General features: G+C 41.8%; 2 protein-coding genes across 3 annotated transcripts; both read right to left on the minus strand.

Moving 5' to 3' along the window:
* Positions 1 to 397: 397 nt before the first annotated feature.
* On the minus strand, positions 398 to 4,747 carry fdps (farnesyl diphosphate synthase (farnesyl pyrophosphate synthetase, dimethylallyltranstransferase, geranyltranstransferase)). 2 transcript variants are annotated; one of them, XM_046045845.1, is made up of 10 exons: positions 4,607 to 4,747; positions 3,996 to 4,148; positions 3,760 to 3,900; positions 2,873 to 2,953; positions 2,626 to 2,748; positions 2,458 to 2,546; positions 2,285 to 2,357; positions 2,009 to 2,086; positions 1,788 to 1,922; positions 398 to 1,242 (listed from the first exon to the last, which is right to left on the minus strand). In XM_046045845.1, the coding sequence occupies exons 1-10, from the start codon at positions 4,607 to 4,609 to the stop codon at positions 1,042 to 1,044; spliced, it is 1,077 nt and encodes a 358-aa protein (XP_045901801.1). In that variant the 5' UTR covers positions 4,610 to 4,747; the 3' UTR covers positions 398 to 1,041. The 2 variants fall into 2 exon arrangements, with proteins under 2 accessions (XP_045901801.1, XP_045901799.1); XM_046045843.1 differs by lacking the exon at positions 4,607 to 4,747 and having other exon boundaries at positions 3,996 to 4,344.
* A 344-nt stretch (positions 4,748 to 5,091) lies between these two features.
* On the minus strand, positions 5,092 to 16,549 carry fam189b (family with sequence similarity 189 member B). Its single transcript, XM_046043958.1, has 15 exons — positions 16,150 to 16,549; positions 15,118 to 16,047; positions 14,965 to 15,021; positions 13,534 to 13,641; positions 13,264 to 13,380; positions 12,646 to 12,753; positions 12,301 to 12,461; positions 12,057 to 12,156; positions 11,897 to 11,969; positions 10,714 to 11,011; positions 10,126 to 10,487; positions 10,001 to 10,042; positions 7,889 to 8,064; positions 7,594 to 7,740; positions 5,092 to 7,227 (listed from the first exon to the last, which is right to left on the minus strand). Exons 2-15 carry the CDS (start codon positions 15,343 to 15,345, stop codon positions 6,976 to 6,978), a joined length of 2,229 nt encoding a protein of 742 aa, XP_045899914.1. The 5' UTR covers positions 15,346 to 16,047; positions 16,150 to 16,549; the 3' UTR covers positions 5,092 to 6,975.
* Positions 16,550 to 16,928: the final 379 nt, after the last annotated feature.

Here is a 16,928-nt window from a genome sequence, read left to right on the forward strand (position 1 = left end):
AGTTGGTTAATATGCAAGCCTCACACATAGCCAGCTATTGCTACTACTTATTGATTAATCTGTGGACTAGATAGATGATCAATCGATTGTTCAGTAAATAATATATTAGAAAATAATCAAAAAGGCCCATTATAACTTCCCAGAGGTAAAGATGATAAAGTCTTCAAAGTGCTTGTTTTGTCTGACCAAAAGTCCAAAACCCAATTTACCATCATACATGACAAGCAAAAGAATTAAATCCTCACATTTGAAACACTGAAAATTTGAGCACCGTTGCTTGATAAATTACTGAAGTGATTCACTGTCCTAATAGTTCATTTTGTTGTCTATTTTAACCTACTAATCATTTCTGCTCTACAGCCAACACAGACAAAAACATTCAAAATATGAAAGAGACTGGTCATAAATTATTTATTAAAAGCAATAACATTCAGGCCAGTACAGACTTGATAGCAGCAATATAAAATTATATGGAATTAGAGGGCTGACCAGGTTTAACAGTCTGTCATCAATCAGGGTACATCTACTGTTATATATGCACTGTCCCCCTTTAGTCCCTAATCAATTTATACATCTATTCCTACAAAATCAAAACTGTGACTATCTGATTTGATTTGTACCTTCACCCTGCCGTGCATTCCTCAGGGGAGACAAATATAAAATCTAGACCAAACCACGTGTGACTGATTTCAGTGTCGTTCTCATATCCATGGCATTCTCCGATAGAGAAATGGCAGGCATATGGCAGGCAAGTACTGAGGAAGTGTACATTATGCACTGGGTTCAATAAATAGATAACAGGCTGTTTGATGACATGCACAACCAAATATCTATAAATCATTTCAAAATTAAGAAAACTGATTTCTAAATATTACAGTCCTGTTCAAGGTCATGCTGTCGGGTGTCACAGGCTTGCTGCTGGCAAACCCGCTATTAAAAAAAAATAGAAAAAGGGAGAGGAGTTGATCTTGGCGTCACGATAAAAGTCAAAAGGGAACCAGGCTGATGCCTCCCGACACTGTTTATGACCACCGTTCCCTCTCACTTATTCCTCTTGTAGATTTTCTTGGCAAAGTTGAGGAAGACTGAGTGAGGAAGGTTTTGAGCGTGACAAGTGATGAGTTTCTGTAGCCGCTGGTAGCTCTCTTCTTCATATCTTTGGTACAGTGTGGGCATTTGCAGGGTGTTGTACAGTGCTTTGACCTTTTCCACACTAGCATCATCATGGTGTGCGTAACATGCCTAAGGAGGAGATGAAGATGAAAATAAGCTTTGCTAATGTACTAGCTAGTGACTTTAATAGTACTTCTGAAAAGGTGGGATCAGAGGCCAACACGTGCACAAAGGAGTAGAACGATCGTTACCATAAAAGCATGGAAACCCTGGACTAAGGAACAAATTATTACAATAAATTGGCTAATTCTGTTGCTGCAAAGCAATTTTGTTTGTTGTTGAATGACGTTTCAGATAAAAACCCTTTATTTTATGTTTAAGTTCACTTACTTCAAATTAGAGAATCTGTCTGTTGCATACACTAAATTATGGTTTATTATTTTTGCATTCTCTCTGATGTTTTTGTGAAGGAAACTTAACAAAAACCAGCAAAGTAAACTTTACATTATATTATATATTAAGATTATATTCTCATACCACAGTTCTTTAGTTTCGTCTGACTGGGTGGGAGCCACAAGATCTGTGCACACAGCTCTGCACATGGTTTGCAGCCAAATAATATCAGTACATATTGAAAGTATTCAAATAGTACAGGTCGTTATCGGAAGTCCCACCTCCAGCTCTGCTCTCTGCTCAGGAGTCATAATTTCCAAAGCCTTCACTACCAGCCAGCTGCATTTGTTATCCTGGATGTCTGTACCAATCTTTCCTGTCACAGCAGGGTCTCCGTAACAGTCTAAGTAGTCATCCTGCAAACGAAACACACGGTTATTAACTCTGCAGCATATTATTCAATATGTGGTGTAAAAGTGGGATGGCGTGTAAAAGTAATTACCTGTATTTGAAAGAACTCTCCCATCTCAAGTAAGATGTGTTTGGCATTATTGTGTTCCTCTTCGCTTTTGATTCCTGCCTACAAAAGAAAGGTACAATAGTTATGAGAAAGAGTATGACATTACTTTTCTTGTCCATATTGTGCTGGCTGGCCTTATTCTAACCTTCTCAGAGACCAGTGTTGTCGAGCTTTAATTTGCTGCCACCCTTAAATGTCATCACCATCACACCTATGAGCTCCTTCTGTCATGTGCGTACAATATAAAAACACACTCACCATGTACATTGCAGCTGCCACCGGGAGGTAAAAAGAGTAAAAGGCAGTCTTGTATTTCACAATAGCTTTATACCTGAAAGACAAGGAGAGAAATAATTACTTATTTTCTTTGATAACAAACATCCCTCTCTGCAAATTTACATGACATTAAAGTTTACATTTAACTTCACTACCTCTCCATGGTGAATCTACTGAGGTCAATCTGACCCGGGGGAGATGTCATGAGGTCCAGAGCTTGGCCGAGCTCTGTCTGGAAAGATGTCTGAAACAAACAGAGATGCATTAAGGATCATGTTTGTGTGTCTGTTCGTGCCTGTGTCACCAATCAGGACGTATAGTACCTCAGTAAAAAGCTCCAGAAGGTGGACGTAGTAGGGCTGATCCCTGCAATGTCTGCGAAGCAGTCTGTAGATTGACCCTTCCAAGAGAAACGAATCATTGATGGCATCCAGACCTATTCCATCCTTAAAAGCAAACAGACAGATTCACCTGAGATACAGAGCACACTATTAATAGTGAAAAGCAAACATCCACTTCACAAACAAAGCCATTTTAGGGTCTCTTTTCCCAAAATGTATCAAGTCTCACCTTCTTGTACCAGCAGGGCTGTCCTCTCCGAGTCACAGATGCATCCATGATATCATCCGCTACGAGAAAAAACGCCTGAAGCTGCAAGTAACAGAGACGCAGTTGTAACACGTACCACCCTTGCATAGTGTCAGTACAAAAGTCAGTCTGAGTATGTGTTTGAGAGAGGAAGTTTTGGGCATACTGGGCAGCACAAAATACATCCTTTCCTACCAAGAAAAAAACATCTTTCTGTGTAAAACAGGTCCTCAATCTCATAGAGCTTGAGTATAAATAATAATTTTAAATAAATGAATATGGTTAAGACAAGTTTAGATATGAGAATGGTGTGAATTTATTGGTTAGAGTTATAATAAACCACTGTGTCTCTGTTCTATCAAAATAAACTACAGTTTAGTTAATAACTAACCATTATTTTCATGGTCAATTAATCTGTCAATTATTTCCTCCAATAATCTGTTAGTTGTTTGGTATATATGATGCCAGAAAATTGTGAAAGATCAGGGTTTCCCAAAGCCCAAGGTGACATCCTCAAATGTCTTGTTATGTCCGCAACCCAAAGACATTAAGTTTACTGTCATAGAGGAGTAAATAAACCAGAAAATATTGACATTTAATAAGCTTCAATCAGGGAATTTTAACTTAAAAAATGGCTCAAACCAATTAATCGATTATCAAAATAGTTTGTGATTCATTTAATAGTTGACAACCAACTGATTAATCGTTACAGGTCTACTGCAGTGCACAGTTAAAAAAAAGTTTTAACAATTGCAGATCTATGGTACAGAGGAATAGACTACATCATACTGTTTATTAATGGGATTTGATGACGATAAGAAAAATGTGGAATATTGCCAGACTTATATTTTAACATAATACATCCTTACCAACTCAATGCACCAACCAACCAACAGAGCCCGCTGCACTGTGTCCTGTGTGAGCTGACTGGGAGGGAGAAGTTCCCTCAGTGAGCCAATCACAGACAGGCCTCTGTTCCTCTTGCCTCCAGGGGAATTGTACACCAAAACCTAAGAAAAAAGCATGCAGATACATGTCTATGCATGACACATTATTTCACCATTTCTCAGACGTAACTCAGCAAAAGACAAGACAACATATATACCTCTCTCAGCCTGCTCAGAGCATCAGCCAGCGCAGGATCGGTGAGGTCCCCCTCTGAAAGCTCCTTCACCAGCTCCTGAAACTGGTCTTCAAACAGCTGTGGATCTGACAGCAGCGCCGTTTTGCTGTGTGTCCCATTACAAATGCTGTCTCCCTGGAAAGTAGAGGTGCACAGCAGAAGAGATGTGTTTTTTAACTTAAGAGGGGCGACGGCCAGCAGTGTAGTACGGATTACTTTAGGGGCATTCATGCCCCAGCTCAACAGACGTCTCATTCCCAAACCGGTGGTACAAGTGTTCTCACCAACCGTAGAAAAGATGGGCTCACACTTGTTGGACTGTAACGTTACCCTAACTCTAACAAGTTAATCACATAACGTCAATGACTTGTTCCCGTTTAGGAAAACTGCCAGGCTAAGTAGCTAACTCTCTGGTCTCACAGCCCCGAAGCTCCGTAAACATGAGCTATGAGGATTAGCTATCAAGTTCCCTTCATGAAAAGAAGCGTTAGCTGACATTAGTTTACATTTTTTCCTGGATCCATTCTGTTAACAAGGCTAGCTACAGCATACCGAATTAAAATATTTTTTTCCATACACATGTCTTTACGTACCATAATTATACTGTCTTGTTATCCCAAACTGTTCAGTATAGTACAGCAAATTCGTTTATCTTCTGTTTCTTCGTATGGCTGCTGAACTGAAGTCTGTGAACGTCTCCTAAAACCAGGATGTGCAGATTGTAGTTCACTGTACCGCCACTGTCCGTTTTATTACAAAACTGCCGAACTAGATTTCCCAACATCCATTGCGAGTGGTGCGTGTGGGCGTGGATTCCGAAGGCTCCATTTGACATTTAGCGTTTTGATTGGCCAGCACCATCGAACCAAGATGGGTTTGCACACTGGCTGACCAATAAGATTTGAGAACAGGCGGGGTTTAAGTGGAGGGGGAGCTAGGGGTGAGCCCACAATCTGGGTGAGCTTCAGCTATTGTAGTTTTATGAGTAGAAAAGAGAAAAATTAACAAAACAGAGACTAAAGAATATTAACCTTACAGTATTGTCTGTTATGTTACCGTTCACAATACGTACAAAACATCAACATAAGTATTTTTATTTGATGTCTATCATTTATTTCATATTTTGAAATACATAACTTGCATTGGAAGTTTTGCCATTGACACTGCATTTAAAATCTGGAATAGGTGTCATATTTAGATACATTTATTATTCAGGTTTAAAGTCTATCTTTTTAAGCCTGCCATACAGATATACATTTTCTCAAATAAATAATGTTTTATGCAAGACAGGAGGTAGAAATACAGCTCAGTGCCTTAATAATGGATTGTGTTGGTGTGCCTGTATCTGTATGCATGCTAAGTGTGTATGCGTGTCATTTTTTAAAATTTGTTACATACATGAGTGTATCCAAAATGTGTGTTTACTGATATGCAGTCAATATCACCACTTAGGGAGCACACCAAAAATACTTTCAAAAGGACAAACCCCCTCAAATCTGACACAAATATTAATACACTCCAAAATCCAGTATCCAGAGCTGCCAGGCCCATCGTATGTGCACTGTCACTGGACTGACAGCAGTCCAAGGCTGTTTTTTGTCATTTAACCACCCATCCACAAGTCAGAAGAGAACCGTGCCAGCACATAGTGTGAAGCCCAACTAACTAACTTTTTAATTTGTCCGTACATTTATTGCAAAAGACTCTTCCTGGTCAGAGTCACAGTGCAATTTACACCTCTTTATCTAACAGGATCCGTCTGCTTTAGCCAGTGTCACAGATATGCCTGTGAAACATTTTTAAACCCTCTCAAAATCAAATTAGGATGCAGAGGCATGTTTAGAGCCATCTGGCAGAAAACTTTGGGAGCGCCGCTCAGCTTCGACTCTGACCTTCTCTTTCAGCTATCTATTAACACAAACACATTTCAAATGGCTACTATCATAGTTCTTGGGTGCAAAAGGAAAACAAGTAAGAAGCATTGTCAAAACATGCAGTTAAAGACATTCTGAAGACATGTTACTTTGTTACACGGGCGTTCAGGATTGAATGCACAAGGTTCCTGTTGTATTTGGGAGGCTTTAGCAAAAACATGCACATATGCAAATCAAACCACTGTGTCCAGGGGCCACCCACAGAGAATATATTTCAAATCGCTGAGTGTGTGTCTGTGGTGTGCATTAATGTCAATGTTAAAAATGCTGCCTTTTTTGGAAGGCCAATGTGGAGGTGGAAAACCATTGGAGAAAGTGAAAATAAGATTTGCAAAAAGAAGACGACAAAATCATCAACTCAGTAAAGGGTTTTCCGTGTGACAGCATTTGTCCTCATGTGCAGCCTCAACTGTTTATCTTACATTGTACTCAGCTAACTATGTTTATTGAGATGCATTTTCTTTAATCAATGGAAGACAAAATAAGGATTTCCATGATTACTTCACCTGAAAGATCCTGTAAATAAATAGGAATGTTCAAAAGGGCCAAAAGCAAATTGCAACCCATTATTAAGACTGAATGTACATGTGAGTAAGTTGCTGCTGCAGCATGAATGCTCGTTGAGTTCTGTCTCCAGTCTTGAGGAAAATATGTTTCCAGATGAGTATTGAGAGAGGGAGTGGAGAGTACAGCAGAAGAGATGCTTCTCGTTGGGTTGTCTTGGCCAGTTTATTCTGTTAGAACGGGGACCACACTGCCCAGAAATAAGCATCTACTGACCGTTTCACTGGTGTTGGACAGCGAAATAGTGAGAGCTCTAGGCTAATGTTCAGAGTGATAAAGAGCACCACTGAATAAGGCCATTTGCACAGACTTTCACAATTTCAGTACTAGATATCTCCACTCCACTAAACTGTCCTAAACACCCTTTTCTTCAACCTCCTTTTTTCCTTCCCTTCCCTGTCTTCCTTACAACCCTGTCAAATTGTATGCCTCCTATTTTCCTCCATCCAACCCTCCTCTCCTCCTTACAGTGCAGACTCAGAGTAGAGAGCTCCTGATGACCCGTGCAGCGCATGAGGTGTCACTAATCGACGTAGTGACGCAGAGGAGGAGCTTAAATCTCCACAGCTGCGCAGGTGGATCCCCTCTGGCACCCGACTGCTGTGGTGCCGGTTGTGTCGACTGTCACTGTGGGAATGGTGGTGTCCACGGCGATGAGGGTGATGGGAGTGATGGTTGGGGTGTCCTCGGTTGTTGTTCCACGGGGTCAGCAACACCTGAAGAAGTTTTTATCGAGTGAAGATTTAGACAAAGAGCAGATGGCTTTACTTGCAGAAGAAATAAAATGTAATTAAATTAAGTAAAATTGAATGTCAAACACACAGCTATGTTCATTTTCTTGTTTTGCAACGTACCCCTAATTTGATTTAAAATTCTCAAAGAACCATTTATTCAGAAAAATTATTAAAGAACCATTTAAAAGAGGTTGTTTACTGAACAAGTTGGGACCACAAACAACTTTCTTTGGAGCACCGTTAATGGTGCCTTAAGGAACCATTTTTGAGGGTTCTTTAAGGAAATTCTTGCTAAAAGGTTCTTTGTGTTAGCACCTTTTTTCTGTGTGTGATTAGAACTTGTCATACTTGTTCAAAGGGCAGGTAGTTGGTGGCAGCGCTCTCAGCTCCACTCCTCCTCTTAGGACCCTGCCCTGTGCCCCCAGCATGCTCGGTGGAGGGCGATGTGTTGCGTTTGGAGCGCTGCAGGAAACGTGCCACCAGACCCCGAGTCACCTGCAGGAAAAGTAAAAAGTAAAGTAAAGCATAAGATTAAATAACAGTCAAACAATAATTCAGCTTTTGCTAAGACTCACATGGGAAGTGTAAACTATTGTAATCATTTGAGTGATGCTTCTCTTCTATTAACAAGTTTCAGACTAACCTTAAGGTCGCCCAAGGAACGGTGGCAGTCTTTAGGTAAATGCAGTGGTGAGGTGGGGGGAGGTTTTGAGGGGACCTGCACCCCTGTGGCTGCTGATTTCATGCTGCCTTTCGTTGGCAGAACGGCAGCTGGAGGTAAAGATGTGCGGGGCAACAGACATGCCTGAGAAGAGGGACCTTTGAGAGACAGTCAGAGAGTCAAAAAAAAAAAAAGAGAGGGAAATAACATACAACTAAATGAAGAATATAAGGAGTGAGGTACAGAAGCTAAATTGAAATTCAGGGCTAGCCAAGTCTTAAAGAGGTGGTATTATGCTCATTTTCAGGTTCAAAATCCTATTCAGGGGTTGTACCAGAACCGTTTACATGGTTTAATTAAATTTTTTGTCATACTGCACATTGCTGCAGCTCCTCTTTTCACCCTGTGTTGAAGGCTTTATTTTAGCTAAGGAGTGATACATCTTGTCTCTAAATGATCTCTGTTAGGAGTTGCACATGCACAGTTCTTAGTTAAGGACGACAAGCCAATCAGAAGCAGAGAAGGGCAGGTCAGCGAAAGGCGGGTTATAGCCAATCAGAAGCAGAGAAAGGCAGGTCAGCGAAAAGACGTAAACAACTTCAATTCAGCTGTAGGCTACATGTTGCTGACCAGCTTGGCAATATGGACTGGAGCAAGAGTTTCAGAGTGGTGAGTTATTAATCTGTAGCAAAAGTATCTTTCATCCATAACGTTTTAACTGAGCTCTGTCTCTACATCACAGTAACAACTTTATGTCCATTGACTGCTTGGAGGGTAGCTAGTGTTTGGAAGGGAGAGGTGAGGTGTGCTGCAGCTCAGTGTTTTTCCACCGGTGTTTTGAGCATGCATTATGACATGTATTTACTTGTGACATCACAAGAAAGGGAAGTAAAGGCTGGACTACAAACGAGCTGTTTTCAGGCAGTTCAGAGCAGTGTTTTCTGTGGGAGATGGGAACTGCCTTTGGGCTGGACTTTGGGCTTTTTCATTTTGCAAACCTAGTACATGCACAAAAAAGATATATAACTCAATAAAGGAGAGGGAAAAAGCCAAAAAACATAATACCACCTCTTTAAATAACAAACCAAGTAGTCCTGACACAATACTGAGTAAATTACCCAAAGAGACAAAGTTAAAATGCTAAACTTAACTCCCTAACTACATAAAAAGAGGGAAAAGAGAAGGAAACAAGATGGCATCTGTCCCCTATAGAGCTTCATAGCAAAGCGTTAAGCGTGGAAAAAGTTAACTAATTAAATGAACAGCAGAATCTCTACCTTTCTGTCATTAAGTTGGCAACACCATACAAAAGAACTGCGGATCAAGTCCTGATAAAATACCTCAGAATACACAAATAAAATGTAGAAAATGGACCAGAGGCTCAGAAGTGCTTCATCTAATCTTCATCTGTATATATCATTTACACATCTATCATAGCAGTAAGATACATTTCTGTTTGTCAAAAGTCTAGTCTTTTTTCAGGGACATATAGTATACTCTATATCAGCACAGAGTATGGAATCCTCATGCTCCGAAAGAAAGAATAGGTGTATATTATTTTGTGTTGAAATGTAATAGTCTGAAATCTAGCATAAGTAGTAAAAATTAGGCTACTTAGACTCAAAGATGCAGGTCTTTTGCTGTGTTCCATTACATATCCACCATTCAGGATGTATCATTTGAAAATAATATGTAAATGAGGAACATTATTATTTCCACAGCAGAATCTAATTTATCAATTTGTAATCAAATCACTACTAATTTAGATGTTGTGGAAGAGTTTCATAAATCATATGCACAGATTTGCATGTCTCCTCCAGTGTTTAATCTGCTCTAGTTTCTAAGAGGGCTTGATGAAAGACGGCCATTAGGTGCAAATGAGTTGAATTGTATCTCCTCAAATCAACTTGGAAGTGGGTTTTTTCGGGGCTTTGTTGCCTTTAATTGGACAGTGAAATGTGAAAAGAGACAGAAAGGAAGAGGGAGGCGGTGCTGAAATGTAACAAAGGCTCTGGGCCAGACTTCAATTTGTGCTTTAGACCGCTGAGCCACAAGAACATCACATCTTAAAGCCTTTTAGTTATGAGCTCTTACCTGTGTCCGTAGATGCTTTGCTGCCTACAGAGCCAAAGTCGACTAGAGAAGAGGAGAAACAAGGGCAGGTTATGGATGTTGAAATTTTTATGTAAGAGGTGTGCTAATTTCTGTGTCTGACTTACCTGTGTCAGTCGAGGAGCCGAGGCCTGGCTCACTGTGTGACCTAACAAGACATAGGAGCCCTTCACGATCCCTTCTTGCATCTTCTCCATCCTTTTCACTTCTCACAGTCTTTCGTCGAAGGTACAACGTTTGGCCCGGGAGAGCTGGCCCATTACCGTGACCACCACTCTGCTCACCGGCAGCTGAGGAGGGTGAAGCGGGAGGTGCAGAGAAGGTTAGGGCAGCTCCTTGTCGTGAAGGATTGAAGGGGCGACCTTGAATCTCCGTGATGCAGGATCGCTGTTGAGAGGTGGAACACCCTATTGCTTCTAGCTGGGAACAGCTACTAGCTAACATGGCCTGGTGACGCAATACTGGAGACCTGCAGGACAAAACAGGCAATCAAAAAAATGATATGTGTGTGTGGCTGTGCTGTGCAGGCTTCCTTTTAGATTTTAACCTTCATTGAAATGAGTTTACATCCCAATAATTGTGCACTATGACAAGCAACAACATTCTCTATCTGTTCTGATATTACTGCAGAACACCATCAACTGTAGAGCCCTTACACTATTAAATCATGTCTGCATGTGTGTGTTTGTCCTCACCTGTATGTGGTGGTCGCTGTGGTGGGTGAAGAGCAGGAGTTGGACCTCTCTCCTCTGAGGAAGCGCCTGGCTCGCGGCCCTCCTGCCAGAGGACTCTCTGGTGTCTGAGACGGGGGACCACGAAAGCTGATGTACTCCCCACCGTCTCCTCCGTCTCCCACCTCACCAGCAGCCCTGCTGCCCCTCTCCCCCTGGTTCCTCAGCCCAACCTCCAACAGACAGGAGTCCTCAGAGGGGGAGGAATCGTCAGGGATGTCCACGATCTCTGACATCAACAGGGATCCGCTGTCCATGGACACTAATAAGAAAATGGTATTTCTTTATTGTGGGAGGGAGACATATAGCTTTCAGTTTAATTTATAGCAGTGTTGGAAAGATTAAGCATTTCTGTGTTTATTTTACTTTATTTTGTGTGCCTCCTCAAATTACTAATTACTAATATAACAAGAAAAAAGTATTTTTACTATGTATGTATATAACATTTTAAAATACAGATATAACTTATGCAATTATAATTACATTATAGTATATACAGCCCTGATGTCTCGAAATCCCCAAATTTCCTTTCAGCACTTTGTTGACGTATTAAAACTCACCATCATTGACAACTGAGGTTATGAATTTGGTGGCACTATTGATAGTTCACATTCAATTTCATTTGTTAAATTAGGTCTAGACAAACTAATAACTTGCATGAATAAGTCTTTAATAAATATAGGCCTATTGATTATTTTGTACATTTGACCCATAACAATTTCTCAGAGGCCAAGCACAATGAAAACGATCAAATCCTCACATTGAGAACCACTAGTATTTGTATCTGCATATTCTTTATGCTTTTATTGTTGATTGTATTTTCAATGCTTTTATTCTTCATATTTGTGCTTTTATATATATAGATTTCTTTGGCTAACTGGCATATTTTCAGAAATGTTTTTAATATGCACTGTCCCTGTCAAAATAAAAATAAAGTTAAAATAAAGAAAATGTTTGTAAATGTTGCTTGATAAATGACAATTAATTAGTAAAATATTTTGGAAAGGTTTTTGGCCTTATGATTAATCATAAAATGCCACATTCTCCAAGATCATTCATATTACCATCTGCTTTTTTGTACTTAATCATAATGCCACTCTTTCAAAAGTTACATGTGAATCTATAACGATGTGGGATGGTTTCTCACCTTCTCCACTGAAGGCAGTAGAAGTTCCTCTCTCTCCAGACAGCTCAGTGCAGTGGGGGTCATACACTGTTGCCTTGACGGTCAAAAAAACAAGGATCAGCAGTGGGTACATCACACATAACACACACACACACTGATACATCCACACATACATACTCACCTGGCTTGCAGCTCTTTGTCCCATCACAGCTTCATAAGGTGGGGGGCAGTCAGTGGGGTATAGAGGAACAGGGCTCTCCATGGAGCCATTATAGGTGATGCTAGATGTTAATACAAAAATATCAAACAAATCATTTTCCTTGCACGCTCTGTCCAATGTGTCTGCATTCTAATCATGTGCATGGCTATTACATACTGTACACAAGTGTGTTGTTGATGTTGATGTATAATAATGCATGTGGTACCTCTGAGCGTCTGTTTCAGAGCTGCAGGTGTACTCAGGAGGATAGTAGGGGGGCGGAGGTATGGGCGGGACGAACTCCTCAAAGTCCATGATGTTGGTCAGGAAGGCGTCTTGAGGCGTGGTGCATTCTGGGTTGACTGAACGAGAGCGATGTGGGGCCAGCTAGGCAACGGGAATGGGCAACACATCAAGATCATACTTACAACAGATAGATATAATGGGCCAAAGCGGGGTACAAATGTAAACCCTAATCGTTTAATGCAGCAGTGTAGTTACTGTAAAGCCGGGTGTCATTTGTGGCCAAAAAAAGCTAGTCTGGTATAAAATGTGCTGTGTCTGCACTCACCAGGTGCACAAGGTCCAGAGAGAATATGTGGATACTGCAGGTCACAGTGGACAGAGTACAGATGATGGTTGAGAGAATGCTGAGACCACACGCACTGAACAAAAGGTCCTTCAGAGAAATACGCATTCAGAGAATGTAAATCTGACAACATACAGTAAAGGCATTTTATTATGTCACATTTAAAGGCTAAGTTCACAATTTTTAAGTCTGCCTTAAAACAATGGTCAGGTACCAATGTGAACATTGAAACAGGTTTTTCTAGCTGTAATCATTCCTCCTGTTTATATTGGCTCCCTAAGATCCCTAATGTGCTTTGAATGTAAGTGATGGGGGACAAAATCCACAGTCCTTTTTTTGTGCAAAAATGGATTCAAACATTTATCTGAAGTAAATATGAGGCTTTAGCAGTCTGAGCGAGTAGACTCCAGTAGGTATCTTCCTCAGTTATAGTATTTTCTCTTTGGGTTTCCCTGGCAGTGTTCTCCCCTTATAGTTGCAGAAAAACATGTTTCACAGAATGTTTTCAGACAGACAGAAATGTGAACCTATCCTTAAATTTTTAACCTCTGCATTAAAATAAATATTTGGGTCTCCAGAATGGAGACATATGCTACCCACCTTCAGCTGATGTCTGACTGAGTGACAGTCAGCATTCAAGTAGAGGACCAGGGTCTCCTCCTCTGTGATGGAGCAGGAGTGTGGGGGCGCGCAACATACACAAAGACCATTCTCCACCTACACACATTCCCATTCACAGAGGACTGGTGTGAAGCACTGAACCAACACTTAAAACATATTCACAGTTATTCCTGCCACGTGCTCCATGAATCTGGCTGGAAGGGCATTTCAGCATGAGGCAGAAGACAACACTTGCATAATGTTGTGTACCTGGCAGGTGAGCATAGACTTGACCATCTGTGCGTTCTGACAGGAGAGCATCGAGCCTGCCAAACTAAGGATCACACACACTGCAGACAGCAGCATGAACAGTGACACCTGTGGAGGAACACAGAGCCTTGTTTTGATATAGGGCCAAGAGTGTTCAGAGTTTTATTCTTCTAACCGAAGACTGTGACAGGTAATTTCACTGATGAACATACCTTCAGCCAGAGAAGATGAACTAAAAAGTGAAGGAACTGGTTTGGTTTTTGGATGGATTGAAAACCTGCACATTTTGCCCTGCATGTCACAGCCAGATCAACTAACTCCAAATTTTCCGTGGGTTACAGTTTAATCATACTGAATGCATACATGAATATGCACAATGTAAGTGCAGTATAAAATAGAACTGTCTTTATGTAAAGGTATACATAATTTTACAACTACACTTTGACAGAGGGCCTGAAGATTAGATAAATAAGCAGCAGGACCCACCTTAAAGGGTAACTTCTGTTTTTTCAACCTGGACCTTATTTTCCCATTTTCTTGTGTAAGTAAGATACTTTTTGTTTAACCAGAAACAGTTACTATATCGCTCTTGTTAAAGCCACCAGACTCCATTGATAAAAATAGCAATTTTACATTGCAGAACACAGGAGTTGCTGGTCTACTGCGGCCTCGGTCGGATAGATTGTTTTTAATAATTGTGTAACTATGTTTTTAACTCTTTAAAACACCAAAATCACACAATAACACAAACTAACCGATTGAGGCAGCAGTAGACCAGAGAGGTACAACTGCTATTTTTTTTAAAGGAGTCTGGTGGCTTTGACAAGAGCCATAGAGTGTCTGTATACGCTTTAAAAAAAGGTCTGTCTCTGTAGGGATCCTTTCCATAATATTGTAAGACACATATAATAACAATCTGAGCCTCTGTAAAACAAGTAGACGTACTTTGAATGGGCGCAATTGCCTGCAAGGATTTCGTTGCTGCCATGTTTCGCTGCTTGTCTTTAAGGCTCTTTCACTTTTCCAAAGTCAAGAATAAACTTTAAACCTTAGCTTTTAGTCCAGCATGGACAAAAAATCCTTAAAGTGCTCAGAATTGTGTTTTACATCAACAGTTGCATATCAACAGGGCAAGCTCCATCTGCTGATGAAGATTATGTTATATGATCAAAAGCTCCAGAACAGCTAAAGGGACCTTATAGTGAGATTGCTTCCTTTCACTTCAGTTTACAACATGCTTAAATGGTGCATATTCCTAGACTAATTAATCAAATGACAATAACCTGGTTGACACAGTGAACATGGAGTTTTCAAGGTGGGCCCCTGGGGTCCTCTTTACTCTGCTGGTTCAGCATTGCTTGATGGTATATGGTTTTAAATCTATAGCTAAAAGACTTGAATACTCATTTTATCAGATGGAAATATACATACCACCAGTGTCAGAGGTCTCCTCCATGAGATTATTCCAACTACGCCTGATGCCACCACCTGCAAACAGATACCACAAACATCAGAAAACACACCCTTCGGATCTCTGTTTTTACATTCTTAATACTGTATGTTTTCTGTCAGGTTTACACTCACAAAGAAGCCAGCCCAGAATGGACAGGACTGCCTCACACGGGCTGAGGAGGTGAAGGCCATGCTGGTGAAAGAGAAAGCCAGGACCATGGCCCCTAGGCCCAGGTGGCACAGCCCCAGGTACAGGAGTAGCCGTGCCCCACCAGGCCCACGGCCTGACATGCCCCTGCGGCTGTCTGACCAGCCTCGAGACCCCGAAGCCACGCTGCTAGAGTCTGACGGAGAAGGCATGTTAAGCTTATCCGTGTGTGGAGGAGGCTGGGAGAGGTTTCACACTTACTCTGGGTTCATAAAAGTTCAGTTGTGTAGGTAGAAGTACAGGAGAGGCATAAATGCTGGCTTCAGAGCTCCACTCTGTCACAATTATGCACCAAGCGCTCCACTGGCAGGTGCCATAGGCTCTGCGCAATGCCCCATGGTGTGCACTATAGTCCAGTCAGTGAGTCCAAGAACTTTGTCAGCAGAAAGTTGAGAATTGAGCAGCCACAACACACTCACAGCCACCGTACTCACCTCATTTGATGTTTCAGCTGTGATACTAAGATTGCTTCAGTGAATACAGTGTCTCTTTCACCCCATACAGTTCAAAGGCCACTACAGCCTACAGAGTACAGTCTATACCATTCTGCTGCTCAGTCATTCTCTGATAAAACACAATCATACCAATGGAGTTTGCCATCTATACATCACTATTATACTCATTTTGCTGCTCCCTCCTCTCCATCTTCTGCCTCCCACCTCTTCTTCCTCTCGCCAGAGGCATTGCGGTAACTGGAGAACAGAGCAGGCCGCAAATTTTTAAAGCATCCCAAAGAAAGCAGCTAATCCCTCCTCGTAGCAGAGACGACACCAGCCGGTCACTCCGTGTGTCCAGTCAGGAGGAGCGACATCCGATGTGCGCCTCCTCCCGAGACCTTATGTTAGGTCCATATCCTGTCACGGAAAAGAAAAAAGACGGTGTGGAGATCAAAGCCCCAAGATCACATCGGCTCATTCGCGAGACTAATTACCACGACATGAACAGGAAATAAATACCCTCCATCGATTTTCAAACTGCACCAAAAATAGCAGCCAGGCTGGAATAAATGTTTCCTCACAGGTTTCGATCTTTGACAACTCCACCTCGGGGGTTTTGCGGTGGTCCACACACGCACCTAGACCGCCCCTTCATCCTCCACCTCCTCCGCCGCCTCTTTCCTCCCTGCAGTCACGCGGGCATCCCGTTCAGCCCGTGTGTTTGTGCGCGTGTACCTCGCTGCTTCCCACCAGGCAGTCACATGAACATAACAACATAGCTACCTATGTCCGCCATAACATGTTGAAATCCATCCGAATAGATTTAGTGATTCTTCTTTTTACCGTGCCCCTCCCTCTGCTGCCTGCACGTCCGGTCCTCGGTAGAGCTCTGGCGCTGGAAAAGAGGAATGTATTGTGTTTGCAAACCAAAACCTGGGCTGCGTGATGACAAGGCACGCAGCGGAACGTGCGGGCAGGCAACTTGAAGATGCGGCAGAGCGCGCGCACACCGTCCTGGTGCTGATGTTGGGAAGGAGGGGCGGTTGCCTAGCGACAGGCTCCAGCTCCTGCAGCAGCAATGAGGGATAAAAAACCATCACCTAGTTGCCGCTGTAGTGAGTGAGAGTAGTTCACAAGAAGGCAACAGGGGGTCCCAGTAGAGTGGCTGTCCCATGGGTGCCTTGTCTAATGTATTAACCAGCACTTTGTCTGCGACATATTTCCTGTCAGTGTCCTTGAGGCGCAAAGCCACATTCTTTGTCTGAACTGAATGTACCTTTATTAAGGACTTCAAGTAT

The sequence above is a fragment of the Micropterus dolomieu genome, linkage group LG03 (assembly GCF_021292245.1).
Source record: "Micropterus dolomieu isolate WLL.071019.BEF.003 ecotype Adirondacks linkage group LG03, ASM2129224v1, whole genome shotgun sequence".
NCBI lineage: Eukaryota > Metazoa > Chordata > Actinopteri > Centrarchiformes > Centrarchidae > Micropterus > Micropterus dolomieu.

Excerpts from the sequence above, each read along its gene's own strand:
- fdps (XM_046045843.1), bottom strand. The coding sequence starts at position 4,268 with ATGAGACGTCTGTTGAGCTGGGGCATGAATGCCCCTAAAGTAATCCGT. Across the intron at positions 2,087-2,284 it reads TGGCAGCTGCAATGTACATG|GCAGGAATCAAAAGCGAAGA; the intron begins GTGAGTGTGTTT and ends TTTCTTTTGTAG. Across the intron at positions 1,243-1,787 it reads AGCAGAGAGCAGAGCTGGAG|GCATGTTACGCACACCATGA; the intron begins GTGGGACTTCCG and ends TCTCCTCCTTAG.
- fam189b (XM_046043958.1), bottom strand. The coding sequence starts at position 15,345 with ATGCCTTCTCCGTCAGACTCTAGCAGCGTGGCTTCGGGGTCTCGAGGC. Across the intron at positions 11,012-11,896 it reads TACTGCCTTCAGTGGAGAAG|TGTCCATGGACAGCGGATCC; the intron begins GTGAGAAACCAT and ends TTTTCTTATTAG. Across the intron at positions 7,228-7,593 it reads ACTACCTGCCCTTTGAACAA|GTGTTGCTGACCCCGTGGAA; the intron begins GTATGACAAGTT and ends AAACTTCTTCAG.